Consider the following 27,010-nt stretch of genomic DNA (forward strand, 5'->3'; position numbering starts at 1 on the left):
ATGCCATCGATCGCCACCCCAAATCTTGTACTGATATAATAAGATATATGGATATTGCATCTACAACTTGGCTCTAGTGCTATACGCTCCCGGATTCAGGTTCCACGGCAACTCGGCCGCTGCCCACGCCGAACTCGCCTCTCCCTCCGCAAGCACACTCTTCCAATCCTCACGACTTATAGACCGAGCCTCTTCGGCAGGATTATAACCCAACCGACTACGTCCATCTTCTTCTGGCTTCGTGTCCTCGACCCTTGGAGCTACCTCGCCGTCTATCCTCTTGTATATCGTCACTACTGTGGCGCCTCCCATGCCCATGTTGTGCTGGAGACAATACCGTGTTGATGCAACGGACCGGCGCTTTGCCCATCCACGAAGATGCCAGACTGTTACACAAATTTTAGCCATGATGTCTTATCTCAATGCACATGCTTAACATGATAAGAATACTTACCCAACTCTGCACATTGTGCTAGACCAGTCGCTCCCAGGGGATGACCCTTGGAGATGAGTCCTCCACTCGGATTCACGATCCAGCCTTTTCCCTTCTTCTTCGGATTATATGTAATGAGGCCATCACGAACCAGCTTCCAACCTTTGCCTTCCTCGGCCAATCCCAGGCCTTCGATAGCACACATTTCATTTGTAGTAAAGCAATCATGAAGCTCAATTACCGACACGTCTTTGGGCGTGATGCCCGCCTGTTCATAAGCACGTTTTGCCGCATTCCGTGTCATATCAGAACCGATGAGCTCAATTGCGCTTCGCGACTCGTATAGCTTAGAAGAATCAGTAGCCAGAGACTGGCCGGCGATCTGAATGGCGGTGCTGCGGAGATAGGGATGAGCGGCCAAGAAGGATTCTGAGACAATCACCGCTGCCGCTGCGCCAGTCTAGACAAGTAATTGGTTAGTTGAACATCATTCAGCAGTAGCTCCTATGCTTACAGAAGAAGGACAGCACTGCAATCGTGTGATATCCCCCGCTATGACGGGACTAGACAACACATCTTCGGCCGACACAGCCTTGGACAGCTGAGAGTAAGGATTGCGCGTGCCGTGTTCTCTGTTGACCGCAGTAATCTGTGCAAAATCTCGTCTCTCAGCACCGCCCGGGCCTCCATATCGCTGCAGATACTCTGCCTGAGCATTTCCGTAAAGCTGAGGACTCCATCCCGGCGACGGTTTGCCGCGCTCAGACTCGGGTATCTGTGTCTTGGACAAGTCTAGAACGCGAGACAGAGGATTGGTGCGATCTTTATGCGTCTGTGGCAACACACCAGGATACATCTTGTCAAATCCTGCAACCAGAACACAGTCTGCGTCGCCAGAGCGGATGGCCTGGTTCGCCAGCCATAGCCCTGTGCTACCAGAGCTGCAGTAATTGTGAACGTTGAGGATGGGAATACCCGTCATGCCGAGGCTGTAAAAGACGCGCTGGGCACATGTTGAGTCGCCAAAGACGTAGCATCCGATGCCTTGGTCTACCTTATCAAAGGTGAGTCCGGCATCTAATAGAGCTTTGACGCAAGCTTCGACAGCTAGATCGAGATAGTCTGACTGCGGGTTGGCTGCTAGGTTGGCTGACTTTTTGGGAGAGAGGAACGGCGTCATGCCAACCCCGACAACGAAAGATGAAGATGAATTAGGCATTTTGCTGTGGCTGTTGTATCCTAGATGAAACAATATTACAAGATGTCTTGTAGAAGGCAGTCCGGCAAGGAAAGCTCTCGCTATAGCCTGGAATGGCAAAGCTTATTATCATGGCTAATGAGGAGGGAAGATTCCGATCTCGCTACCAGTTCCGCAATACGAATTTGAAGTATTCTTAACAATTCCAATTTTGGTAAAATGATCTAATCGTTACCTTCGTTGCTCCGCAGCAGGTGGTTGATGTTCATTTTGCGACAGACGACAGCCGAGACCCACTCAACCGCCACTCTTACTTTGGTGCTGGGACTAGTACGAATAGCTAGACGTGTTGAATAAGTCAATTACGGCAATTCAAATACGAAAGAAATGTTACTGCTATTAAAAATAAGCTCAAAGAATGGTTGTACGGTGTTAATACACAGTAGTTTGATGTATAAGTCCATGGCAATATACATGTACCATAGTAACCATCAGCGTAGAGAGTGTGAAGATAAACGCTCACTCACAACATGAACCCAGATAGCAAAGCAATAGAGTAAAATATATATTCCAATTTACAAGTAACCTAAAAAAAAACCATAAAAAATCCAGCCCTACAACCGACTCGGCATCCTCGCCGCCCCATCCAACCGCACCACCGTCCCATTCAACATCCCATTCTCAACCACACTCCTCACCATCTGCGCAAACTCCTCCGGCCTCCCCGCCCTCGCCGGAAACTCAAGCGTCTTATTCAAACTCTCCCTCGCCTTACCCGGCATCCCCTCCACCATGCCCGTGTCAAACATCCCCGGCGCGATGCACACCGCCCGGATCCCCCACCGCGAGAGATCCCTCGCAAGCGGCAGCGTCATGGACGCAATCGCGCCCTTGGCCGCGCTGTAGGACACCTGGCCCTCTTGCCCGTCAAAGGCGGCTGCCGACGAGACCGTGATGATGACGCCGCGGGAGCCGTCGCTGTCGGCGGGCTGCGTTGACATGTGAGGCACCAGTTGGCGGATGACGTCGATTGTGCCGGTGAGGCTGATGTCGACGACCTTTTTGAAGGTTTCGAGTGCTAGAGGGGTACCATTCTTTGAGAGAATCTATAGCCATAATTAGCATAGGAAAGAAGTTGAGTAGTCATCAATAGTAGAATCTCACCTTTGCTGGACCAAGAAACCCAGCGCAGCAAACTACCGCAGCAATGGGCTTCTTCGTCTCTTTACTCCACGCAACGACGCCTTCCACCGCCGCAGCAACATCCTCCGTCTTGGAGACGTCGACTTTGAAATATTTCTGACCTTGCAATTCAATTGCACTGCCCGGCGCGCCTTTTGGAAGCTGCAAGTCAAACACTGCTGTCGAAGCACCAAGGCTGCGCATCAGCTTGACTGTGGCTGCGCCGAGGCCAGAGAGGCTGTAAGTGCAATTTAGCTTTCAACGAACTAATCATTTGTTGCAATTGCAATCCCACTTACCCTCCTGTAACAATGACAATTTTATCCTGGACATTCATATTGATGGTGTTCTTGTTGTTGTTGTTGTGCTCATCACAGTTGTCTTGTCGGAATTGCCTTAAATTCAGTATCTCAAATTGCCCGAGGTAAGTCCACATGGCTGTTTCTGCTCCTCCTCGAATTTGCAAAGGGCCGCACTCCGCCTGCTACTTCAAGCAAACCGAACTGGATCCATCCCCCCCCAGATTGCGCTATCTCCTTTTGAGTGAGAAACCCCAGATTGCCAATTCTTTAGCTTGGCGGCGGCGGTGCCCCACACATCCCCGTCGTCTGTCGTCTGTCGTCTGTCGCTTTTCGCATTTTGACTTGACCGTCACATCATCACGCGGCACTCGTCAATTTCCAATATACGCCTAATTTTGGCTATTGAGTGGAACATTTGAGACTTTATTATACCAAAGTTTGGCGAATGCAGTAGCCGACGTGCAGTAGCTCAACTCCTCGCTCGGCTCCCGGCCCCGAATCGGCCCCACATCGGGCCCGGCAGCGGAGCAAAACCCAGAACGTCCTCACCCCTCCTCTTATTCATTCTCTTCAGATTATAGCTTTCCTCAATTGTCCCAAAAAAAAAAAGAATTTTTCTCTTCTCCCATAGCAATCACTCCCTCTCAAACTCACACCATGGCAAACCGCAAAGAATCCCGCCCCGGCATCAAAGCCATGTCCTCCTCCGCCAAAGCCAACCTCTCCATCCTCCACGGCCCAGCCCAGCCCGTCCCCATCCACAAGACATTCGGCAATCTCCTCCGAGAACAAGCCAAATCCCAACCCTCAGCCCTGCTCGTCGCCTCAGACCACCAGCAGAAATCACTATCCTACGCCGAGGCAGATTCTCGCTCGGATGATCTCGCTCGGGGCCTGGCCGCCCTCGGCGCCAAACAAGGCGACCGCATAGCCATCCTCATGGGCAACGAAATCGAGTACATCGAAACCTTCTTCGCGTGCACCAAGCTCGGCGCGCCGGTAACCCTCGCAAACTACGCCTACACCGAGCAAGAGCTGCACTCGGTCCTCTCATCCTGCGGCGTCTCCACGCTGATCATGGTCCCCCGCTTCGACCGCTACGACTATCGCGCCTGGATCCCCAACCTCAGAAAGGGCATCCCTTCGCTCAAAAACATCATCGTCGTCAACGCAGACAAGGAACCCGCCCTCGTCAAGCTCGACTACCAAGACTACGAAGACGTCATCCTCCGCGGCCGCAACAACAACACAAACTTCGACCTCCTCGCCCTCGAGGCAAACATCCACGCCAGAGACGTCATGAACCTCCAATTCACCAGCGGCTCGACCGGCCTCCCCAAAGCCTCCGCTCTCACCCACAGCGGCATCTACAACGCGGGCCGCTACATCGGCAGCACAATGTACCTCCAAGCCTCGGACCGCATCTGCCTCCCCGTGCCGCTCTTCCACAGCTTCGGCCTCATCATCGGCCTCGCCGTAGCCACGGCGCACGGAGCATCGCTCATCCTCCCCGCCAGCATCTTCAGCGTCGAGGCCACGCTGGCCTGCATCCCCAAATACCGCTGCACGGGTCTCTACGGCGTGACGACCATGTTCGTCGCCGAAATGGCCCACCCTCGCTTCCACGACTTTGACCTGTCCAGCCTGCGCTTCGCCATCCTCTCCGGCTCCGCCGTTCCCGAGCCTCTCATGCGCAAGGTCTGGTCCGCCTTTGGCATCACGCAGACACACACAAACTGGGGCCTCACCGAAGCCTCCTCCATCGTCACCATGACGCGCGACACCGACTCCATGGCCCAGCGCACCGTCACCTCCGGCCGTCTCTTCCCCGGCTTCTCCGCCCGCATCGCCGACCCTGCCACCGGCCGAACCGTGCCCCGTGGCCAAAGAGGCGAAATCGCCCTCCGCGGCAACGGCATCCAGGCGGGCTACTACGCAAACCCGCAGCGCACCGCCGAAGCCCACCGCGTCTCGCCCGAAGACGGCCTCGAGTGGTTCCACACCGGCGACGAGGGCTACTTCGACCCGGACGGCTTCTTCGTCATCACCGGCCGCATCAAGGACATGATCATCCGCGGCGGCGAAAACATCTCCCCCCTGGAAATCGAAGAGCGCCTCGTCGCCCACCCGGCCGTCGCGCAGGCCTCCGTCATAGGCGTCCCCGACGCCAAATACGGCGAGCAGATCTGCGCCTTTGTCGAGCCCACGGCAGGCACAGAGCGGCCCTTGGACGATGAGCTGCGCGCGTGGGTTGCCGAGACGCTGGCGCACTTCAAGAGGCCGCGGTATGTTATCTGGCTGGGCTCGCATGCTGCTTTCCAGACGTGGCCGAAGACGGCGAGTGGCAAGTTGAGAAAGCCGGACCTGAGGCTCATTGCGGCGGAGATTATGAAAGGGGATGCGGTGGAGGTGGAAGTGCGAGTGCAGGAGCCTGTGAGGGCGAGGCTGTGATTTTTGATGCTTGTATGCATAATGTACCAATGAATGTGTCCGAGCGGACGCTTGTCTGGATTGACGATGGTGTTACTACTACCAGTTTCAGCGAATGATAAATATTGATAAACTCTCTGTAGTTTCGTTGTATATTCCCCTTTACTTGGCTCATGTAGAAGAATACCTTTATCTCACTCCTTTTAGAGTTGCCAACATCACATCAAGTCAACATCAGATAGGATCCAAGTCTATCAATTTCTAAAAGCCAAAAAGTAATATTAAATATATACAATAGAACGAAACCAATTATCAAGCATTTTTGCTTGAGACCAAGACATTTCTTGGTAAAAGGAGGCTATCTATCTATTCCATTAAAGAAGTCGCATGCAATCTGTTTCCGGCGAAGTCTTTTTTCCCCAATGTTCCCACGCTATGCATATGCCTAGTGTCCTTCCCGTATATGATTCGCATAATCCAAAATTCCATGTTTAACATTTCTCATTTCTTTCGTTTGTAATTGCATTCGGTTTGTTTTTGTTTTTGTTTTTCTGAACAAAGGAAATAACGAGTGTACTTCGTGAAGACGATGAGTCGCTTGTCCAAGGAGCTTGAATGACACCTTGGGGCGAGATAGTTATCAAGACCAGAACAAAACAAAAGAAAGAGATAAGAGGCAAAGTGGTTGTTTCAAAAAAAGGAGAGAGAAACCCAAGCGCCATCGCAATGCTTTGAAAAACCAAATTCGCAAAAGCCTTGGATTTCAGGCTTCAGATCGCGCGTCCCGCTTCCATTCCATGATATGCGCATAAAAGTCGTTTGTTCGTTCACACCCATCCCAGTCGTCATTCATCAATCCATTCTTGTGATTCATCAGTGCGCCGTAGTGGTAGCCTTGGAAGACCAACCCCCCGGGCTCAAATGATCCCACATCCAGGAGAAAATGCCGACTACAGGAGGCGCCCAAACGCCAATGCCCTCGCTCTCTTCGGCCGCCGCGGTGCGTGTGGCAGCGGGAGTGGTACGCAGCATCATGTCGTGCGAGGAAGCCGAGAACGAAAAGACCTGAACGTCGTCGACTTGCAAAAAATCGTAACCGCTCATGACGTCGTAGATGACCTGTGGCTCTTGAGGCTCCACATCTCGCCAAGATTTGCGACTGAAAGGAGGAGTATATACCTTGGAAGGTTTGCGAGGCGGGACGCTGTTGGCATCGACCTTGATGTCAGTCTTGACATCTGCCCTCGCACTCGAGTCGTCGGTATTTGTCTTTTGATCCATCTCGGCCTTCTTCCTAATCTTCGTCTTGGCGCTCGTCTTGACGTTCGTCTTAGGTTTATCGTTCTTAACGAGCGGGGCTTTGCCCTTGGAACGCAATTTCTTCTCAGCCTTCTTCACTCTCTTCTCTCTCTTATCTTTCCTCTCGGTGTTTTCGTTTGCATCAGCCACCGGCGAGGCCACTACCTCCTCCTCTACTATTCTGTTGATGATGTTGGTCTTGATATGAACAAAGCCATCATCTCTCTCCTCCTCAACAATGTCACCCTCCCGGACGTCCTCGACAGGATGGGGCGTTGAGACTAACACAGCCTGAGGAATGCCTGGCGCGATAGTCATCTCTATCAGTCGGTTGTTGGGACCAACGACCGAGTCGACCCTGCGCACCGCGGGCGAAGCCGCTGGTAAAAGTCTAACCTTCCTCTTCTCGAGCTGTTTCCCAAGATGCATTGTGAGGGCACGAGTAGAGATCTTGGCGGATCCGACAACCCATTCCCGTACCGGTTTCTTTCCCTTGTGAGTGCGAACCACGCAGCTATTCTTATCTCCAACTGCTTCCTCCTGACGCTCCCTAGCCTGTGACATAAAGTATACTTGCATCATCCCGTCCGGCTTTAGGGCCTCGAAAGAAGAAATAGTCGCAGCGAGGATGATGGGCGATTGGAAAAAGGCAGGTGTCAGTTGTTGAGCATTCTTGGCACGGCCAGCCATCAAATATTGAAACCAATTGCCGCTATTCTGCACGATGAAGTAGGCTGTCTGTGTATTCTCTCGAGACAGAACACAGTTCATCTTTCTTCGAGTTGCCACAACGCTGGACGAGGAAGTAATACTAGTAGCTATAGTGTCGGCAACTTCCGCCATGGTCTCCAGGCATGACGCTCCTGACGAATCGGCACTAATGACGATATCGGGAGTCTCAGCAACTGGGGTCTCAACGGCGGCAGTACTTGTATCGTCGGCTGCACTAAGATTGGGGGCCTCTTCGGCATCCGGGGTCATTGTGGGTACTGCTTCATCCTCCACCGGTGCCATGGACGGCTCGGAAGAAGACTCCTTTGCATCTCCGTCATGCATCTCAGAGGAGTGCTCTTCGACAATGACAGAAGATTGGGTGGTTTCGACGGAGCACGTGGAGCTCGCGTCAGAACCAGACGCATCAGTGGAGCCAACGGTATGATCAGAGGCATCCGAGGCCTTTCTAGGGCGGAGACTCTGCTCGGATTCCCGAGCAGTAACAGAAGTAGCAGCAGCAGCAGTAACAACAATATCCGGAAGAGGCAATGGATTCTGGAGCGGTGTGGCAGGCAGGAGGTGGGGGTTGGAGGCGGGGTCTGAAAAGTCGAGACATACGTTAATGATGTCGCACTCCCCTATGTCCTTGTACTTACCTTGACCTCGCCTCGCGATGAACTTGGCCGCCTTGAATTCTGGCTCAGGGGAGGCACTGCCAGACCTGGAAAACGGTGGGTTAGCGTAATCGGTTTCACGGTATTGGTGGTGAGGGTAGCTGCAGATGGCCAGCAGTGTAAGATGGAGGGAGGTGTGGAACATACAATCCTTGCACAATGTCACCCCACGCTTCTCTCTTGAGGGCTCTCATCGCCGCTTGAATCCTCGCTTTCAACTGCTTGGAAGACTTGACAACATTAAAGTCGGCCAGAAAAGAGTCCGACTCTGCGCCCTCGGAAAAGGCATTGAAGAAGTCAAGAGACTTTCGCAGTCTAGTTACAAAATAGCTCCTGGCAATGGACGGATACTCTTTGTTGCGGAATTGGAGAAGAGCACGCTTCGCGTCCATTGGGTCTTGTCCGACCTTTGCAGCACGGAGTTTGACGCAGATCTATAATATTGGCAATTGATTAGTTTCTTACTCCTCTTCGTATTGTGACTACCAAGTGTGGAATGTACAAATATCACTTACAGAAACAGGCACAAGAAGGCCAGGTCGTTCCTTGGTAGGCACGCAGGCCTTGACAAATAGCCATTTCTTCGCATCAGGGCTAAGGTTTTGCTCGACAAAGTCGGCAATTCCCTTATTTTGAACCCATGACTCCCCGCTTACAACTCGGTTGACGTGCCAGGCCTGAAAGTAGAAAGTTCCATCTGAGTTTCCGCCTCTCCGGGTCATAGTAGGATATAGACTGGCGAAGGGATAAAAAAAAGATGGGCCGTTTTAGTGAAAAAACGGACTCCCACTATCAGACAGCAGAGGCAGAGCCGTCTAGTAATAGAAAAAAAAAAGACAAGAAAAGACTAGAAAGGTAGAATTATTCAAGTCTAGTCAAGGTAGGGTCACCGTGAAGATGGGTTGGCATCTCGACCTTCTAGCAACGACAATGGGACGACTGGCCATCCATTATATCTCAGCCATGAAAACTTCGTCTCACATCTGATTTGTATGCCTCGGCCATGCATACGATTCAGCTGCATAGATACCTCACGGCCACGGTGTATGAGAATGGAGACTGCGGCTTTGCACAAGTGTCTGTCACGGCACCATTGACATGACAAAGCCGAGACAACTGCATCGACTTGACAGGCGTGGATCCCGTCACCCATAGCACCCCGGCCACGTAGCAAAGAATACGCCATGCATCATGCATACGGTATATTGTAGGAGCGATATCATTGGTCAAGACGTCTCCGTTGGTACGGATCGATTCGGCTTGCCACCGCTGCATTGCAGCCTTACGTGGAAACATTGGCCTGTACACGGCCACGACTGGGCCCAGTTCCGTCGGCTGTGGCCCAGCTCTCATACGACAGCGCTCGATTTAGCATTCAGGAGGCGTTGCCTGTGGTAAGCCATTGCGTGTTGAGGCGGGTTCCATAGCCGAATCACGTCTGACTGGAGAAACGTGGGCGCAATCAACGCAGCCTCTTTAAATCAATAAGCCTCCCTTGGGCATCCTCTCCTTCTCCCCGCAGATGGTAGCGCTGAAATCGTTTACTGACAGCATGAGAATAAGCCGGAGACACCAGAGGCGGAGCTCAGGTTTTGCTGCGTCTCGTAATACTCCGTCCCCCATGTTTTCCCATCTCGATATTGATACGTCACGAGCATCTATTAATGGATATGTGGATATACGCAAGGCATCATAAGCTGCTGCTTATCGGGTACAAGTGCTTTCTGCTGCGCCGCGTAGAGCCGAGACGAGTATAAGAAGCCAGGCAGTCCCAACGCGCCTCTCGCGCGCGTATATGTTGGAATCATCAACATCATCATCATTCTTATTCCTTTGGTTTCCCGTTTTGTTGTCCTAGTCTCTTTGGTCAATGATTTGTTTCAGATAGCGTAATCCTCTTGTCTCTGATTCAGCCTAGCCTATAGTCCTTTGCTCTTCGAGAGAGCTCAGCCCACTCGATGCTGGCACGAATGTCTTTTTGCCCCGTCCATCCGGAGAAGCTGCAAGCACACACAGTCTAGGACGAGCTGACCAACAAGCTGGATACCCAAGGAGGAAGCCTGCCAAGAGCAGTAAAAGTGAGAGATCAGAGATGACGTGAAAATGAGGGAAGAAAAAGAAGAAGTGCGATACCAGCTGCCAATCAATGGTCACGAGCAGTATCGGCTTCTCCATGACTCGTCCTCATAAGGTGGACAGACGCACCCAGGAATAGAGAATAGCCCGAGCAGCGAGACGAGGCAAACAGGCAGACGCGCGCGGTTTTGATTGTCCTAACGCAGCGTCCAGCCACCAAACGCAGGCCACGTCGATGTGGTGTTTGAATAGGATGGGCGAGATTCATTGGCGCCCGACCTCGTGACGCCCAGAGCTTGTACCTTGCGCTAGGCACTGGCCGGGCTCCAAAGAGGTATAGGTACAGGCACCGATACCCAAGGGAGCATAGGTAGGCTGGTACCTGAGAGGACCTGAGAGGACCCGAGAGGGTTGTATGTCAGAGTCGCAGCAGCGCTGGAAATGGAAATGGACCCTTTATTCCAGCTTATTGTAGACGGACAACGCAGCAGCCCATAAAACGGCGATGGTGCCCTGTAAGCCAGTGGAATTGCGTGCATGCTGCAGGAGGCTCCATCAAGCGTGATGACGAAGCTGGAGAGGCATGTGCTGCGCCGCGGTATTATGAAGCTTTAGCGGTGCTGGGTGTTATCTGTAAACATGGCTGGCAAAGCGTCATCAATACAAGCCTTTCTAGCATCGCCCACACTTTCATGTAGGTACTAAGGCCAAGGCATAATGGCGGTACGTTCCGTTCCCGCCAACCCATATCCATATCCATATCCATATCCATATCCATATCCCTGTCGCTCCATCACTCTTATCGTTCAATGATAAAGTCTTCAATGCTGTTATGTACTCAGCCTCTTCAACCCCCCTCCGTCAGTATCCGCCAGTACCCATCTCGCGGATCCGAGCCACCGAAGCGCCGCAGAGCATCACAGCTTACCGTATACGGCAGCAACCTGATATCAAAGTGCACACACTGTATATGTAGGATGATCCTTTTTCCTCTTACCACCTACAACCAGTTAGTTCTAGCCCTTCCGCGCCGTCCCGCCCTGAAGCTTACCTCTCTCTCTCTCATGCCTCTTCCAACTCAACTCGAACTCACATCCAGTCACCGCTCCGAAATCGGGCCCGACCCAAGCCCATCTCGTCGCCCGGCCACTCACAGCCCGCACATCCACAACGCAGCTCACTCCGCACAATGCCATTCGACGAGCGCCGCAGCCGAACAGCACTCGGTACCAGCATCGGCATCGCGAAAAATCCCCGGTATCGATAGATGGATGCTCGAACGGCGTATTTTCTGCTTACTTACATTTCACCTACCGACTCTGTAATCGGCCTATCACCTACTACTACTGCCTCTCTTATTCTGGCATTGATTTCGTTATCGTAGGATTCAAACCGTGATGCTTACGGGTGTTGCATCTGCTTATTCCAACGTTCCCATATCTCCCAGCCGGCTGCGTGCCCTTTTCGCGCTTCAAAAAGAAAGGCTGCCTCTTCCTCTTCTTCTCTCTTTCTTCCTTCACTTCTCCCTTGCACTTCACCGCAATTAGCCGCAAGCAAGAGAGAGAGAGAGCAAACATCAGACCATTTCCAAGTAGCCATTGAACCTGCGTCTGCCACTCCAGTAAATTCCCAGCTAGACAACACACCCGTCAATAAGCGCGTACTTGCAACTCCAACTCAGCCTTGCTGCATCCTCCTCCTCTCTCTCTCTCTCTGTCTCTTTCTCTCTCTCCCCCCTCACGTCAATTCCCTTCACGACAAATCAAATCAAAGCCAATGAAGACAAGCGACTCCGCGTCGCCGCCATTGGCCCCCGCCATCGCCATCATGCCGACAACAGACGGCCCCCATCACCACCTCTCCGTCGCCGCAATGACGTCGCCGCCGTCCTCTGCCGTCCAGTCACAGTCGCAGCCGAAGCCGAGATGGAACTCCAAGAACCTCGCCTGGCGCATTGGAGCGGATGCCTGGAGCGCTGCATGCGCTGGCGCACTGGTGGCCCCAATCATAACCATCATTGACCGGTAAGCAGCACAATAACAATAACCCAACACACATTAGTACATAGTTATATCCATGTATATATATACACTAGCACCGACATTTCACATGCAAGTCACATGTCCAGCCAAGTTGCATACCCATATATACAACGTACATACATCACCATCAACATCGCTTCACCCAACCAACCAACCAGCCAACCAACTTGATATATACCATACCAAATTGAAAAGCTAGCTAACACATCCCTCCACAGCTCCATCATGGAAAACGCCTCCGGCCGCAACTCCCTCTCAAACTCCATCCGCTCCTCTCTCCGCACCCTTCTCCTCCGCCCCCAATCCCTCCTCCTCTCCAAGCCCTGCGCCCTCGTCTTCGCCCTCTACTCCGGCACCTACATGACCGCAAACTCCCTCGACACACTCGCCTCCACCGTCTCCAACCGGCCCGCCGCCAGCATCACCGCGGGGCCCTCCAAATTCGCCGCCTCGTCCGCCGCAAACGTCGGGCTCTGCGTCTACAAGGACCAAGTCTTTGTCCGCATGTTTGGCCCTCCCGGCGCCGTGCCGCGTCCCGTCCCGCTGCCCAGCTACGTGCTCTTCACGCTGCGCGACTGCCTGACCATCTTCGCCTCGTTCAACCTCCCGCCCTTGCTGGCGCCTTGGATCGATTCCCGTCTGTCCGACACGCTGCGCCGGCATGTCTCTGGCTTGACCACGGCGCAGTTCATCGCCCCGGCTTCGGTCCAGCTCTTCTCCACGCCGATACATCTGCTCGGTTTGGACATGTACAACCGCCCAGGAGGGACCTTTCGTCAGCGATGGGAAGTCGTGCGATCAAACTGGCTCGTTAGCACCGCAGCTCGAATGTGTCGCATCATCCCAGCGTTTGGTGTTGGCGGTGTTGTCAACTTGAAAATGAGACGGCATCTCATGGAAAAGCTCGAATAATGCCTCTCCCGCCTGTCCCCCCCCCCCCCCCCCCCCCCCCTTTTTTTTTTTCTTTCATTCTTTGCATAACAAGCGATATTCTAATGATTTTTTTTTTTTCCTCAATTCATTTTTTTTTGTTTCCCCTTGTCTCTCGGCTGGGAAATATAAGACATCAGTATCTTTGCGTCTCATCCCGGACGCTTCATGAGTAAGACGTACATATATGTATGATAGACTAGATGATATAGGCATAACTACCCCAAGAGCCAGCGGCTGGCAGATATAACAATCACAGAGAATCACGCAGGACAAGAATGCGTACCAAAGTCGATCATTTTCATCCGCATCAATCACAAATGTTCATCTTTAGCTTTCACATCCGTTGGCATCTTTTTCTTTTTTTTCCATTTGCAGCCTCGCAGCTTTCTTGCCAAAAGTTTTCTCCTCATCTGTCCACCCGTCCATCAATGCATTCATAAATACAGAATCCATTCCACCTTTCCATCAACATCGGCAATAAAGCATTTGTACCATACAAACACACAAAGCTAGATTCAATTCGGGGCCAAGCCCAATACATCTCCGTGGGTTTAATGCAGCCTTCGCTCCATACGTCCCGTATCTCTTCTCAGCATCCATTCTCTCTCCTGCAAACTCTGTCAAACATAAAGCAAGGTATAGGTTCCGACCCGTCGTCTCTCAACAAAAGAAAAAAAAATGAATTGTAGAAACAATAACATAAGCACAAATGGCTCGGTAGACCGATATACATCCGACTCAGGGACTCATCCACAACGGGTGTCGTCTCCCTTTCCCAAACGCCCTTTCCGAGGCTTGGCCAATCAAAACGTATCTGAGTAAAACAATCATATAAATGCCATGCTTGAGGGGGGCATTTCTTCATCCGCAGCTTTCGATAGAGCAGGACAACATGAGCTTAATGCTGAGTGAAAAAAAAAAAAAAAAAGTCAGATAGCAGAATAGGTAGATAAAGGCCGTCAGCCGGCCTATAATTTTCATGCATCGTCCAGTCCACGTGAGTCAACTTGCATCTGCATGAGAAACATATTCCCAGCTGGTTGAGGCGGGTATCAGTGGTAAGTGGTGGCAAGCGGCTCATCAAATCATGATAATATCTACTCCACAGCTGGTAAAGAAGAGTAGAAAAAAAAATATAGACATTGAAGAATTAATGGGCTTCAAAATGCAACTATGCCACTTCCACGAACAGCATAAGCTTCTCGTTTCGCTCAAGGGCATAGTCGAGATCGGCATCATTCGACAGACGGGGCTTCTCTCCCGTCGACTCGTCCTTGTAAAACAGCTGGACCTGTTCTGAGGGCGATACCTTGAGGCGGTCTTGAATCTTGTCACAGAGCTGCTGGTACTGGATGTCTGTGGGAACTCGGATAGCAATGAGATCGCCATTGTAGGATATCTTGATCTTCATTACTGCTCCAGGCTGGCCCTGTTGCTGCTGCGGCTGCTGTACATGTTGCTGTTGCATAACTAGTCGTGGCGTTAATATTCGCATAGATGATCAATAGTCAGGGGCACAGAATTCTATAGACTTGCTTACCTTGCTGTGGGTTGCTCACTTGGCGGGGTGTAGCTGAGAGACCAGAGTATCCGTTGCCACTCAGGTTGTTTCGCGATGACTGTCGCGAATCAGGGTTAGCATGTGACCCGGAGGATTGAGAGCCTTGGGACAGTCGGTATTCCTCGTCAATCGTGGAAGGGTCCATCTCATAGTCGCCTTCTCTGGGGGCGAAGAACTGCTTGACAAGCGTGCAACGAGCAATGTAAGGGGGTTGGTTAAGTAGGTTCTTGACGTATGCATCTAGATTATGCAGTCTTCCCTCTGTGATGGCATCCGTCACATAGCTGACGGGGCCAGGCATGTAAGGGAGTGTTCGCTTCTGGGTGCCGGTATTACCAGCCTCAGCGGGGAATTCAGTCAGAAGGGCAATCTGGAAGTCATAAAAGTCCTCATAGTACCTGGACAATTCCCAGTGTCGCCCATCCTCGAGCTGTGTTTCAATGACAAACCAGTACTTGTCCTCTGCAAAGCAATAGCGAGGTATCCGGGCAGAGATGGGTGCATAGAGTTCCGTTGTCGCGCTCGATACAAATTCGTTCTGTTGGGGGAGAGCAGCAGGCTGAGAGGGCATGCTTTGAGCGGGCTATTGGGGGGGATTCTATTAACGCCTGATCGAAGGGCAAAGCCGACCAAAGTGGCAGACAGCAAGAGAATAAGGGAGTTGCAGTGGAAGCGAACAGGACGGATAGACGGAGGGATTATATGAGCATGTTCAGATGGTAAGATGAGCGCAAGGGTGGGAAGAGGAGAATGGCGAGTTAAGCAAACAGGTAAAGAGAGTAAGTGAGGACAAAAAGAAGAGGAGAGTGGATGGAGGAACTGGTAGAGTTGAGTGAAAAAAAGAGAGGTCCGCAGTGGTAGAAAGCACAAAAAACTCACCTGAGGTCCAGGCTGGATGCTCATCCGCTCCATGCTCTGTTCCAGCGGCTGCGACGGTCCCCCGCCCTCAAACTTGCCCAGCGTAATGCTGCTATTCTTGTACGCAGTCGCCATCTTCTTCCACTCCTCAACCTTGGGAACGCCTGCCTGTCTGATAGCGGCATCAGGGTTCTCAATGGCCTTGCCCGTGCCCATATCACGGAGCTCAATAAAGGACACCGGGATCAAGCCTGGGCCACCCAGCCGGCCAATGGGCTTGGCGACGAACCACTCCGGGTTGGACTGGGCGATGACGATGATAGCCTCACCAGCCTTGGCCTCCAGTTCGTCGGACCTTTCCGCGTTGAAGTCGTACATGACGACGCCGTACACCATGGCGCCCTGCTTGGCCTTGGAAGCGCGCTGGCTGCCCGGCGCTCCGGCCGTGCCAGGAGGAGAGTGAACTTCACCGTAGCCAGAGTCATGGTCAGGGTTCTTGTTTGCCGTTGGCGGGCGGCCTCCGTCCGACTGCTGGCTGTCACGCTCAGTCTTTCCTAGCGCTTGGAAGAAAGCGACGGGCACGAGGCCACGCGCATCGGGCAGCGCAGGGTTGCAGGCCTCGTACCAATCCGGATCGTCTTCTCGGCCGATGACGTGGAAGAAGTCGCCCTTGGAGAAGCTCAGCTCCTGGGTTGAGCGGGCTTCATAGTCGTAGAGAGCGCGGATGACCTGCGTAGACAGAGTAAGAGGGAAAGTCTCGACAACTATGCTATAACAACTAGGGAATACCAAGGAACTTTTTTTTTTTTTGAAAGACGTAATGAAAAAGCCATATTGCAAACGCAGCTCAAGGGGAAACAGAAATAACGGAAACGAGGGCAGGCTGTTTGCGCGCGATAGTGTCATGCGACCTTGTCGATTTCGACACAAACAGCGCAAACAGCAGGCAAGACTGAAATTGGAAACAAGGGGACAGAAGGATTCAGACGCAGCACACTGGTTTAACGAACCTTCTTGGGCGGAACGATTGCGACAGCAGCTTTGGGGGTGATGGAGATGCTGTGCTGCTTCTCCTTGTCGCCTTTCATAGACCGACGAAGAGCCTGTACCAAGCCCATGGCTGTTAGTTGGGTTTCTTCTTCTTTCCGGTTATGCCTCTGCTTCTTCCTCTGCTTCTATTCTTCCTCTCTCTTTGTTCGGAGACTTCGTCGCAAGGGAGTTTTTGGCCTCTGTTTATCTTTCTGCGCGTACGGCTGTGACTGTGGAGAGATGGTGATCGTGACGGGTGTGAGGAGCAAGGCAGCTGGGCATGCCAGGCAGGATCGATATACGGGAGAGAGAGGCCATGCGTGTCGCCGGTCCGGCAAGCGTTTGGGGAGGGGAGGGGTTTGCAGCTGGCAGCGCATGACTTGCGCAGTTGGCAATGACGCACCTTCATCTTTCTGCGTGTGTAACAAACAGGATCGTCCGGGCTGGGGCTTCGTGCAAAGGTTCGCAGGGCAGAGGGAAGCACCGTTGAGTCGAGCTGAGCTGTATTCGGCGATGGGCTCGAAAGGGCCGCGAGGGGTCGCGCAAAAACTAAAGAGGCAAGGGAGGGGTCCTGTTTCGATAAGAAACGGCGGAGTGGCCCGATTCGCTTCGATTCGACTCGACTCGTGCGTCGAGAGAGCGGCCGCAGGGCAGATCGAAATCGTGGGACGAGGCGGAAGAGGCGAGGAAGCGCACGAAGAAGTCGAGCGTTTCCGGCTCGGGAAGATGCACAAGAGCAGCGTCTCCTTGGTCTCTCGTGCTTCGCTGTCGGGCGCCACACAAAATGCGCGTGCTAGCACTTTTTAATCTAGCCCAGCTGCCGGCTTTAGCCTCTTGTGTAGTGTCGGCTGCGCCTCGTGCTTCTAGAAAAGTCGAGCCTCGCGCGGGTGCAACGAGCTCAGGGAGGGGAGCGTTTTTTTATTTATTTATTATTGTTTTTTTTTATTTCGCTCCTGTGTTGCGACCTCAGATTCGGGCGATGCGGGCGGCCGGGCTGGAAACGTGCAGCCGCGGCGCTTGAGCTCCCGTTGTGGCCGTTTGCCTCGTTTTCGTGGTTGCGCCAATCTAATCCAAACCAATCCGGTGCGGTGCGAGACGACGATAGCGCAGTCGCTGCTGGCTTCAGTGAGAGTAGTGCTACAGGGCCAGTCTAGTGACAGAGAGAAAGAATAAGGGCCATGTAATATGAACAATAATAACAAATATAAAACAATTACCTAGTACTTGGTATGAGCGACGGCTGGAGAAGGACACCGGGAGACGCGGCTGCAGCTGATGCGGATGGCAAGGACGCACAAGCTGGACAGCTGTGGTGAGCGGGAGGAGATGCGTGGCGATGTCACGAGTACGTGCACCAGCGCCGTCTGGCTGTACCGCCGCGCTCGCCTTCCCTGCGGTCGCTACCTGGTGAGACAGCCAGCAGGGGTACTCCGTCGCTCTTCTGCCATCGTTGCGAGTCGTATCAACAGCCTTCGTCCGAGTAAGCAGCCCAAGCCGCGACCCGTCTTGCTGGGTCTTGGGGGCCTGCCACGCAGCATTGGCAGCGCCTACAGGCACCTAGCGGGGGTTTTCAGACCGGCTGCCGGTGGGTCCGCCAGCGTCCCAGGCGCTATCCACGCCCTGTAGAAACAAACAAGGTGCGGAAGAGCAGGGGACCAGCAGAAAAGGAGGGGCACAACAGGCAAGGGTTGGCCAGCAGGTTGCGTGAGCCTGCACGAAAAAGACGGCCATGTGCGGCGATTCTTCGAGGCCCCCAGCTGCTGCAAGCCAACATCATCATCTGTAGCAGCAGGCCGGCTTTGCATCCGCCAGAGCCTTGGGGCCGTAGTTGTTGATATTATGGGACGAACTCCTAGCACCTGCACTACTGTACATGTGCCTACAAGTACAGACTCCACGGCTTGCTATTCATAGGAACAGCAGCGCCTCTAGGCAGGTCGATCATCAGATGGATGGAGACGGATACGATATACTACTGTATGCACAGTACAGTATGTACATGCAGCCCTGGCCGTTGCTGAGCGCCAGCCTGCGCCGAGGAGGCTGAAACGGGGCATCACAGCCAAATGTCACCTCTGTTGGGCATCATTTTGTCTCACGGCACGTCTATGCTGCCTTGCTTCATCGCGTGTGAACTCCTATGAGCGTATTCCTGATTCTATTCGCACGCTGTATTGTCCTCGCTGTCCTTTTAAGCATGACTCGATGCCCATGTTAGTGCAGACTTATACCTACTAGGTAGGTACTTGTTACCACATCCATCCCCCGTGTGCTTACAAGGCAGCAAACTGCAAAGCCTTCTTCTTCTGGGAGGGAGCCCATACCAAATATATCTGCGAGATTAAATTCACAACTCGCCAGGCATTGGAGTACAGTAGTACCGGGGCCTCTCAATAGTAGCAATTCCGCCTTCAGTGCCCAGCCGCCAGCCTTATCCATCTGCATCTATTTCTATACGTCTTTAGCCAGCTCCACCCGCTCTGACTAGCCCCATCAACGAATAAACGCCACAAAACTTCTCCCCATCTGCACGCATCTCACTAGCCTCACCTCGCCCATCAAAACCCGCCCAAGCCCTGTGGCCAACCTCTACATGGTGAAACACAAAACCATCCAGGCCATTGACAAGAATAGTTGCACCATGTCCGGACAGCACCGGCAACTTATCGATTACGCCAATGCATTTCATCTCCCTGTTTCAACATGCCCTCGTCTTCTCCTCTTCAGGGCTGCAACAGTCAAAAAGTGAATGCTGCCAGACCCATCGCAGAACCGCTGCAGTGACGTGCATTTAGTGCTTACTTGTCCTGTTACCCACTGATCGTCCTTCTCTGAGGCAAAACGAGTCAAATAATCAAGGTTCTCGTCACCGGCAGAGTATACGTAGGTTGCATCTTTCAGCAAAACCATCGTCACCTGTCAGATTCATCTTGATCAAACCAGCATCACCCCTTTCTCCATCCTTGATTCGATCCTCCTACTTAACTGTATCATGCATCATTGTATAGCAGGTTAGAAGAAAGGCAGTTCAGTAGGAATCTTGAATCTCATTATAAAAAGAAAAAGAAAAAAGGGGGGGATTGAATGATTATTTTACTTAAACCCGGCTTTATTGTTGCTCCTGTTTGTGTGTTGGTTCGACAGTTTGCCTCTGTTTACGCAGTAACTTATACCGCACTAGTCTACAGCTCGCCTATGCCAAGAATGAGAGTCAATAGACCGTATACACAAGATCTAGTCTGTGCAGACCGTTCAATAGAACAGTATATTGCAGCCGCCCAACTAAATTTAAACGCAAGCAAATAAGAAAACAAAAAAAAAAAAAAAAAAAAAATCTTCGTTGTAGGGTTACAAGGACCTAACAGCTGCGTCTGAGTGGCAGCAAGTTATATATAGAGTTAAATCTCCAATAGAAAGATATATAGGTGTACAGATATAAACCTCTCTCTGCTGGATTTCAAAACCCAGCTCTCGCCATTTCTCTGTGGCTCAAGGCTCTTTTATAATACATCCCTCCATTAAACTTCAATCAACAACTTCTTTTTTACACAATGAAGGCCGCAATTCTATCCATCTTCGTCGCCGCTTCCGCAGCTTTTCAGGGATCGAATGATGCCACCAACGAAATCACGGCTGACAATATCTGCGGAGAATTGGGAGCCATCAACCTTGGCCCCAACGAGCTTCCCGGCCATGTCTCTCTCGAAGACGTCCGCACGTGTGCTCAGCACCCCCTAGGCCGCAACCGCACTCTCGATCTCTCGGACGAGGCGTCAGTTCCGCCTGCCTACGTCAACCAAAGCATGGCTGGCAATGAAATAACTTCGCATGTCCGCCGTTTAGCTCAAGATTCCTGTTATTTTGGGGCACCTTACGGCTGTAGCAAAGGCTATTGTTGGAAGGCCTGCGGTTCAACACCCGGTAAATGGTGCTGGACTGCAGCTGGTGGCGGTTACGGCAAATGGAATCAATGTGCAAGTTATGAAGACTGTGGCACTGATGATGCTCGATTTTCCTGTGGTGCCTTTTGCGGGAAACATTGCGGATGCAGCTGTTAAACCATGATTGTGGGCGGCCCCTGTCTTGGGGGGTTTGGCTTGTGACGGATACGCCAGGGTGAATTGTTGGGTGAATTGTTGGCTCAAGCAATTACTACATACTCTCTTAAAGTCTTAAAGCTGTAGCATAGACACTTGACTAGCATGTCACAAATAGACTACCTTGTAACTCGAGTCCTTTTGGTACTGAAATAAACATATGCTACTTCGCCTAAATCTATTGTTGTATTATAAAGCTCTCGACCTTTTGACAATGCATGCTTTATTTATCAAGCCTACTAGACTTCCTCCTCGCAGCATATACATCGGCTATCTGCAATAGGGAAAATCCCCTATAAGCTGTTGAAAAGGGCAATGCTAGCATAAGAAGCTAGCATCAGCGGGTCTTTCGGTTTATTGACGCAGTTAGCACCTTTTCTATCTGTTACAGATGCCAAATACGCCTGCTTGGATACCGGATAAGTCGTCTGTATATTAGGTAATACCTTGTAGTCAATTGATACTGCTTCGACTATGTAATATATATACAAGTAAAGTCGAAAAGTGCCTCGTGCAAGCCGTCATATCCCAATTTTGACAAGCTCATTCATGGCCATGCAAAAAGAAAAAAAAAAATATCAACCACGCCAAAACACCGGCATCTCTCCACGCCCTCAGTGCGACTATGAAATTGTTGAAGAGTGCCGGAACTGCTCTGTCAAGAGAGAAATCTGGCCCAAAACATCGCATCGCACATCGTCCAAATCCGTTTCAACATCCAACTTCGTCTTATTGGAGTTGCTACTATGAATCAAGTGATATCCTGCTTTGCTATAAAGCAGAGAGATCTGGTGTATCAAGTTAGAGTAGTGAATCGCTCAAGAGAGTACCGTGTCAAGGTGAATGCCTGAAGTTCGCTTCATCTCTTGGGGTAGCAGAGAGTAATAATACTATCCCATACGGACTCGTTTAGAGCGGGAGGAGGAAATCACTCGTGATCTGAAAGTGACTTTCACAGACTGGATCCAAAAAGAAAAAGAAAAGAAAAGAAAATAGAATAATGCTTTTAGCCTCGTCAGAGGTCAGCAAAGTACTGTCGTTAGATATCAAGGCAGGCTGGTCTTTTCAACGTAAAAAAAAAATAAAGAGTTGGTGGCTTCGAGCCACATGCAAGTTTTGTGAGACAGAGGAAAAGGTGCTTGGTGCGACGTGACAGAGAGCAACATCACCAAGTTAGATCTGGCCTTTAATGTCCACTTTCTTGAAAGCTGAGGCTCTAGCGCTTTCAAACAGGCCCCCAGCTTTGCCAGTCAGGAACGCAATGTACTCTGTGCGATCTTCAAGAAGGTGTTGCCCCTGGTAATCAATGATGAACTGGGCAGCATCAGCATCGGATTCGAAACCGAGCTCCTCAGTGATGAAGCGCAGCTTGACGTCAGGTTTATATCTGTTGAAAATCGTGTTAGCATTAAAAAATCCCATAAAATAAAAGATTAAGGGTGTTTTTCAACTTACCCTTTGCAGATGTTGCACAGAGCTGCAAGGCGCTCCCTCGTGACAAACATATCCATAAGATATGCACCCATGTTGGGTGTGTCAAGGTATAGCTGGAAGAACTTGTGATAGTTGCCCAATGCCAGCGTCGACCGCACATCGAGAGCGTGCTTAATCGGCTTCTCTTCCTTCTCCGCTGCTGTTAGATCTGCCAGGGTGTCGTTCAAGCCGGTTCGGTTGGCAGTGTGAATGAAATAGAGGATACGATACGCCTTAAACTCAATGGGATTTCCCTTCAGGCCCATTGCATACAATGATCGCAACTGGGTCTGGCACTGATTATACTCACCAATGTCCCCCTTCTCCAAGGCAATCCGGGCATGGATTTCATAGACGGAAACGGTAAATTCGTTCTTGATGCGCTGAACCGTGAGATCCTGGCGCATGGACTTGAACTGATCGCAAATATAGGAATAGTTGCTCTCCTTTCTCCACTTCTTCTTCAGCAAATCCAACGTTTGACGGAGAACTCTCTCAGGTCGCACGTTGGACGCTACAGGGGGGGCAGTGAGGCGGAGATACTTCTTTTCAAGGACTTCAGAGGTACCAACAATAGGGCCGGATGTCGGCGGGGTTGGGCTGGGCGATGAGATATTGGCCGCCTTGTACTCGTTCTCGAAGCGACGTTTGCGCTTGTTGGCTTCTTTCTGGAACTTACTAGACTTTGGGTCATCGAGGGCTGCCCGCTTGTCGGGGGAATACGAAATGCGATCCTCGAGGGATCGGCCTGAGTTAGTAGAGTGCCATGGTGGCATGGACGTATCATTATTTGCAAAGTCATTCGACTTTCGCTTTCTAGGATTGAAAGTGTCGTCGGTATATACCGGCGTTGTCAAGGATAACGAGGCAGCGTGATGATGTAGTTTCAGCTGTGCCTCACGGTCAGCTCTCACCAAAGCTTGGGGCAAAGGCATGCTATCCCAATCAATAGTGTAGAGTGAGTTGTTCTCTTTGGCGCTGCCGATGGTATCTTTTAATTTTGCTTCAAGCTCTGCACGAGAGACAGAGGCATCGTCGTTCTCGGGATGGAAAGACCGCTGGACATATCGACGGACTGATTCCGGCCATTCGGTCTTGCTTCCTTTGGGCTGTTCTACGGGTGCTGGAGGTGCACTGGTTGCAGTCCCGGGAGCAGAGGCTTGGGCCTGAGCGGCATTTGACGCGTACGGGTTATATGCTGGTGGCGGAGGAGGAGGAGGGGTGGTGTATGGGCCGAAGCCTTGTCGTACTTGTACTGGGATGAAAGCTGGGTCTATTGAAGAGGTTAGATATTGCAGGTCAACGCAAGCAGGGGAGACGAGAGCCATACTAGGTGGGTAGGCATATGACGCTGGAGGAGGGTGCTGGGGGACAACGCCCGGCGGGTGCTGGGCGCTCGACCAACTTGGCATCATCGTAGCGGCTGGAAAATTGCTGGCTGGAGTTAGTTTTACGACGTGCGGATGATGGATCGGGTGCGGATAGAGAGTCCGGCGCGAGCTCTGGCAACAAGTTGATAGTCTCTGTTGCGGAGCGTGAGTTGGGATAAGGAGGCAACGGGCGAGTGTTGGGCCGCAATAGGAAATTGTGCGAGGAGAGCCCCGTGACTTGAAGTCAGCGGCTAAAGCCCGGCTATTCTGAATGGACCCTTCATGCGCTGGCAAAGGTCAGGCCTGTCGCGTTATTCCAAATCTGGCAAATAGTGGCGACATACCGGATGTAACCTATGGTATGTAGGTACGTACCTTTGTGCGCGGGATGTCCCATGCCTCATGGACGAGTAGCTCAAGCTGTGGTGGTGAAACCTTGCATCTGTCATTATCGTCACTTTATACTCACCACCGCTGGAGATTTGCAATCTTTATAGCGTCCATTGTGCTCTTGGACTATCCCAATATCTTATTTCAAAACTCTTTCCAAGTCAAACGCTGGATTCCTGCCTCCATTCACCACAGCGTCTTCGGCACGTGCTGTTCAGCGCATCATCCATCCTAGAGCGATTCACCCACTCGTCCATTAAGAGGCTGGCTCTGTGCCACAGCCGCGGGACGGATGTTCCTGAAGCATATTGATCTCACCACTGCACTGCGGCCTTCGTATCTCCCGGATGAAGTACTGCTTTTTGTCCAAGACAATGTCGGCTTGTACGAGGGGTAAGTTAACATGACTATATGCGCTATCGGTTCGTGGCGGGGGCTCAGAGCCGATGAATACGGAGCGTGATGCTGATGAGGCGAGCCACGAGTAGGAAATACAAGCTTCCAAATCAGCAAAATGGCCAGGTGTATTTGACATCTCATCGTATCTGTTATGTCGATAAAGATGAGCCCAGAAAGCATTCGGCCGCTCTGGACTTGAAGGAGGTGGATCGGTATGAGTTCTATGCCGGCTTCTTCAAATCGTCGGCCAAGGTCACCATTGTGCCCAAGCCTTTGAGACGATCAGCGCTTCATAACCGTGTAATGTCCGGCACGGGAGTCCACTCAAGACACAGCACGCCATCTCCTACATCGTCCAACGACGCCTACGCTCCTCCTTCTGGGCCTCCGCCAGCTTCAGCCACCTGGGTCTGCAACATTTGCAGCTTCTCGAATCCTGTCCCTTCCAACTTTGATCCTGCGGCTGCAAATGCCCATACTCCTCTCCCACCTTGCTTGGCCTGTGGAATCAAACCGGCACTATCTCTGGTGCTCAAGGCGGCTATTACTAGTGCAAGCCGTCCATCACCTTCGCCAAACTCCAGCCAACTGGGAAACATCAATTATACGTTTTCGTCAGCATCAGCAGTGACCTTGGGACTTGTTGATCCTTTCTCATCGCCCAAGCCTAGCGACCAAGGAAAGACTGATACGACAGTCTCATTTCAATGTCCGCGATGCACTTTCTCCAATCATCCGTCGCTGTTATCCTGCGAGATGTGTGGAGCACCATTACTCTCGCAAGATGTACCTACTACCATTACCCCTTCTGAGTACATCAGAATTCTATCACAATCCCCTGGACCAATCAAAGATACCAGCCAAGGTGCTGTTGATTTTGCAGAAAGCATCAAAATCTCTTTTCGAGGTGGCGGAGAGAAGATATTCTATGAACGCTTGAAGAGTGCCATGACGCAGCGAAAATGGCTGCTGCAAGATGCTCCTCCTGCCCCCAAAAGCAACCGTATGGCAGACGACAACTCCCCCGGTGGCTCACCAGGCACCCCAACCCAGAGAACGAAAACGGCTGGCATTGCTGGACTAGAGCAGCTGGGTTTGAACATGCGAAAGAATAACGAAATCTTAATCGGCAGCGCCTTTGAAGATCTCGAAGCATTGATGACCTCTGCAAAGGAAGTCGTAGCGCTGGCAGAGAGATTTGCACAGCAAGTCAACGGAGCCAGCGCCGATGTCACCTCCAAGGAAAACACAATCCTGGCTGAATCCGCCCACCAGCTCGGCCTCATCACAACAAAAGACATCGTCGGCAGCGGCGGAGGCTCTGACTCTCTCTACTTCTCCGAACTCGCCCGCAACCTGGCAGAGTTCCTCACCGACGACGCAAGAGGCGTGCTTAAGCGAGCCGGCGGCATCCTCACCCTCGTCGACCTCTGGGCAATGTTCAACCGCGCCCGCGGCGGCGTCGAGCTCGTCAGCCCCATGGACTTTGAAAAGGCCGCCCAGATGTGGGAGTCCCTCAAGCTGCCCGTCCGGCTGCGCACGTTCCGCAGCGGCGTCATGGTCGTCCAGGCGCGGGACCGCACTGACGACGTGACCATCAAGTCCATCCTGGCCTGGCTGCAGGACCTGCACGAGTTTCCGCCCGATCGGGAGGTTGTGTGGGACTGGAGGGAGTTTGGGCGCGGCGTTACGGCGCAGGATACTGCCGAGAGGTTTGGCTGGAGTTTGGGCGTGGCGGAGGAGGAGCTTCTGATGGCTGAGGAGCAAGGATTTTTGTGTCGTGAGGAAGGGCTTGAGGGGTTGAAGTTTTGGAAGAATTACATTGGGAAGACTGATATTGCGGTGTTGCAGAAGCGGGAGGCTCAGGAAGAGGCGGATGCGATTCTGCGGCGTTTGAAGGACACTGGTCTTATGTAGCTTCAAGGGGGGTTTGGTAAGCTTGCATCTTTATCTTTTTGACGCGGCCGGTGATTTTGTAATAGAGCACGAAGCATATGGTTTAAGTTGGGATTGTCTTGGAGTTTACATAGAATTTGTGTTATCAATTTTCATGAATGATATTGTACATAGGTAAGCAGCTCAGGAGGGCAGTAGATCTTGTTTCAAGGGTAACATATATCGCCTCTCTCAGCTGCCGTCTGGATATAATAGAAACAGTTATAAAGAAACACCGCAACTCCACAGTTCCCCTTGTCTTTTGTCAAACTCCATGTTCGCGTCGGAAAAACATTCTCACACCCCAGAGACGTGACCTGCAGTTCCCCAACCCTCCATACTCCCAAATCGTGAAAATAAGAAAAAGAGGCATCAAGTTGAAAAAAAGACAGAAAGAAAGAAACAAGAAAAAAAGACACTCGACGTTTGGCTGGCTAAAATCACAACGCCAATGTAAACTTCAAAACAACGCCTAGATTTCACACCACAACATGTGTCGACATGTGTTCGACGGCCTCCTTGATCGAGCGGAGCATTCTCTGGTTGACACAAAAGGGGCATCGCAGCGGCCTATCGTGAGTGGCCATGGGGACCTCTGAATGAATCGGCGTAAGA

The 27,010-nt window shown here is 51.8% G+C and overlaps 9 protein-coding genes across 11 annotated transcripts; 4 read left to right on the plus strand and 5 right to left on the minus strand.

The window, feature by feature from the left end:
* Window positions 1–17: 17 nt before the first annotated feature.
* TrAFT101_008024 (uncharacterized protein) lies at window positions 18–1,676 on the minus strand. The gene is made up of 3 exons (XM_024902630.2): window positions 948–1,676; window positions 455–893; window positions 18–386 (listed from the first exon to the last, which is right to left on the minus strand). Exons 1-3 carry the CDS (start codon window positions 1,650–1,652, stop codon window positions 61–63), a joined length of 1,470 nt encoding a protein of 489 aa, XP_024758862.2. The 5' UTR covers window positions 1,653–1,676; the 3' UTR covers window positions 18–60.
* A 562-nt stretch (window positions 1,677–2,238) lies between these two features.
* On the minus strand, window positions 2,239–3,249 carry TrAFT101_008025 (uncharacterized protein; the record flags this gene model as incomplete). Its single annotated transcript, XM_024902629.2, has 3 exons — window positions 2,239–2,737; window positions 2,796–3,051; window positions 3,113–3,249. 3 exons carry the CDS (start codon window positions 3,247–3,249, stop codon window positions 2,246–2,248), a joined length of 885 nt encoding a protein of 294 aa, XP_024758861.2. The 3' UTR covers window positions 2,239–2,245.
* Window positions 3,250–3,772: 523 nt separating this feature from the next.
* Window positions 3,773–5,658, plus strand: TrAFT101_008026 (uncharacterized protein; the record flags this gene model as incomplete). The annotated part of the gene is made up of 1 exon (XM_024900502.2): window positions 3,773–5,658. One exon carries the CDS (start codon window positions 3,773–3,775, stop codon window positions 5,564–5,566), a length of 1,794 nt encoding a protein of 597 aa, XP_024758860.2. The 3' UTR covers window positions 5,567–5,658.
* A 130-nt stretch (window positions 5,659–5,788) lies between these two features.
* On the minus strand, window positions 5,789–9,156 carry TrAFT101_008027 (uncharacterized protein). The gene is made up of 4 exons (XM_024904079.2): window positions 8,748–9,156; window positions 8,380–8,666; window positions 8,215–8,279; window positions 5,789–8,157 (listed from the first exon to the last, which is right to left on the minus strand). Exons 1-4 carry the CDS (start codon window positions 8,952–8,954, stop codon window positions 6,419–6,421), a joined length of 2,298 nt encoding a protein of 765 aa, XP_024758859.1. The 5' UTR covers window positions 8,955–9,156; the 3' UTR covers window positions 5,789–6,418.
* A 2,177-nt stretch (window positions 9,157–11,333) lies between these two features.
* On the plus strand, window positions 11,334–13,292 carry TrAFT101_008028 (uncharacterized protein). 2 transcript variants are annotated; one of them, XM_066128212.1, is made up of 2 exons: window positions 11,334–12,332; window positions 12,569–13,292. In XM_066128212.1, the coding sequence occupies exons 1-2, from the start codon at window positions 12,085–12,087 to the stop codon at window positions 13,260–13,262; spliced, it is 942 nt and encodes a 313-aa protein (XP_065984329.1). In that variant the 5' UTR covers window positions 11,334–12,084; the 3' UTR covers window positions 13,263–13,292. The 2 variants fall into 2 exon arrangements, with proteins under 2 accessions (XP_065984329.1, XP_024758857.1); XM_024908377.2 differs by lacking the exon at window positions 11,334–12,332 and having other exon boundaries at window positions 12,407–13,292.
* A 92-nt stretch (window positions 13,293–13,384) lies between these two features.
* TrAFT101_008029 (uncharacterized protein) lies at window positions 13,385–17,894 on the minus strand. Of its 2 annotated transcripts, XM_066128213.1 has the most exons (4): window positions 16,713–17,894; window positions 15,724–16,431; window positions 14,824–15,427; window positions 13,385–14,753 (listed from the first exon to the last, which is right to left on the minus strand). In XM_066128213.1, exons 1-4 carry the CDS (start codon window positions 16,818–16,820, stop codon window positions 14,455–14,457), a joined length of 1,719 nt encoding a protein of 572 aa, XP_065984330.1. In that variant the 5' UTR covers window positions 16,821–17,894; the 3' UTR covers window positions 13,385–14,454. The 2 variants fall into 2 exon arrangements, with proteins under 2 accessions (XP_065984330.1, XP_065984331.1); XM_066128214.1 differs by having other exon boundaries at window positions 15,724–17,894.
* Window positions 17,895–20,282: 2,388 nt separating this feature from the next.
* TrAFT101_008030 (uncharacterized protein) lies at window positions 20,283–20,796 on the plus strand (the record flags this gene model as incomplete). Its single annotated transcript, XM_066128215.1, has 2 exons — window positions 20,283–20,507; window positions 20,575–20,796. 2 exons carry the CDS (start codon window positions 20,283–20,285, stop codon window positions 20,794–20,796), a joined length of 447 nt encoding a protein of 148 aa, XP_065984332.1.
* A 203-nt stretch (window positions 20,797–20,999) lies between these two features.
* On the minus strand, window positions 21,000–23,851 carry TrAFT101_008031 (uncharacterized protein). Its single transcript, XM_024900501.2, has 3 exons — window positions 23,632–23,851; window positions 22,284–23,574; window positions 21,000–22,215 (listed from the first exon to the last, which is right to left on the minus strand). Exons 1-3 carry the CDS (start codon window positions 23,714–23,716, stop codon window positions 22,002–22,004), a joined length of 1,590 nt encoding a protein of 529 aa, XP_024758853.1. The 5' UTR covers window positions 23,717–23,851; the 3' UTR covers window positions 21,000–22,001.
* Window positions 23,852–24,120: 269 nt separating this feature from the next.
* TrAFT101_008032 (uncharacterized protein) lies at window positions 24,121–26,749 on the plus strand. The gene is made up of 2 exons (XM_024909967.2): window positions 24,121–24,454; window positions 24,550–26,749. The coding sequence occupies exons 1-2, from the start codon at window positions 24,354–24,356 to the stop codon at window positions 26,375–26,377; spliced, it is 1,929 nt and encodes a 642-aa protein (XP_024758852.2). The 5' UTR covers window positions 24,121–24,353; the 3' UTR covers window positions 26,378–26,749.
* Window positions 26,750–27,010: the final 261 nt, after the last annotated feature.

This window comes from Trichoderma asperellum, chromosome 4 (assembly GCF_020647865.1).
Source record: "Trichoderma asperellum chromosome 4, complete sequence".
NCBI classification, from domain to species: Eukaryota; Fungi; Ascomycota; class Sordariomycetes; order Hypocreales; family Hypocreaceae; genus Trichoderma; species Trichoderma asperellum.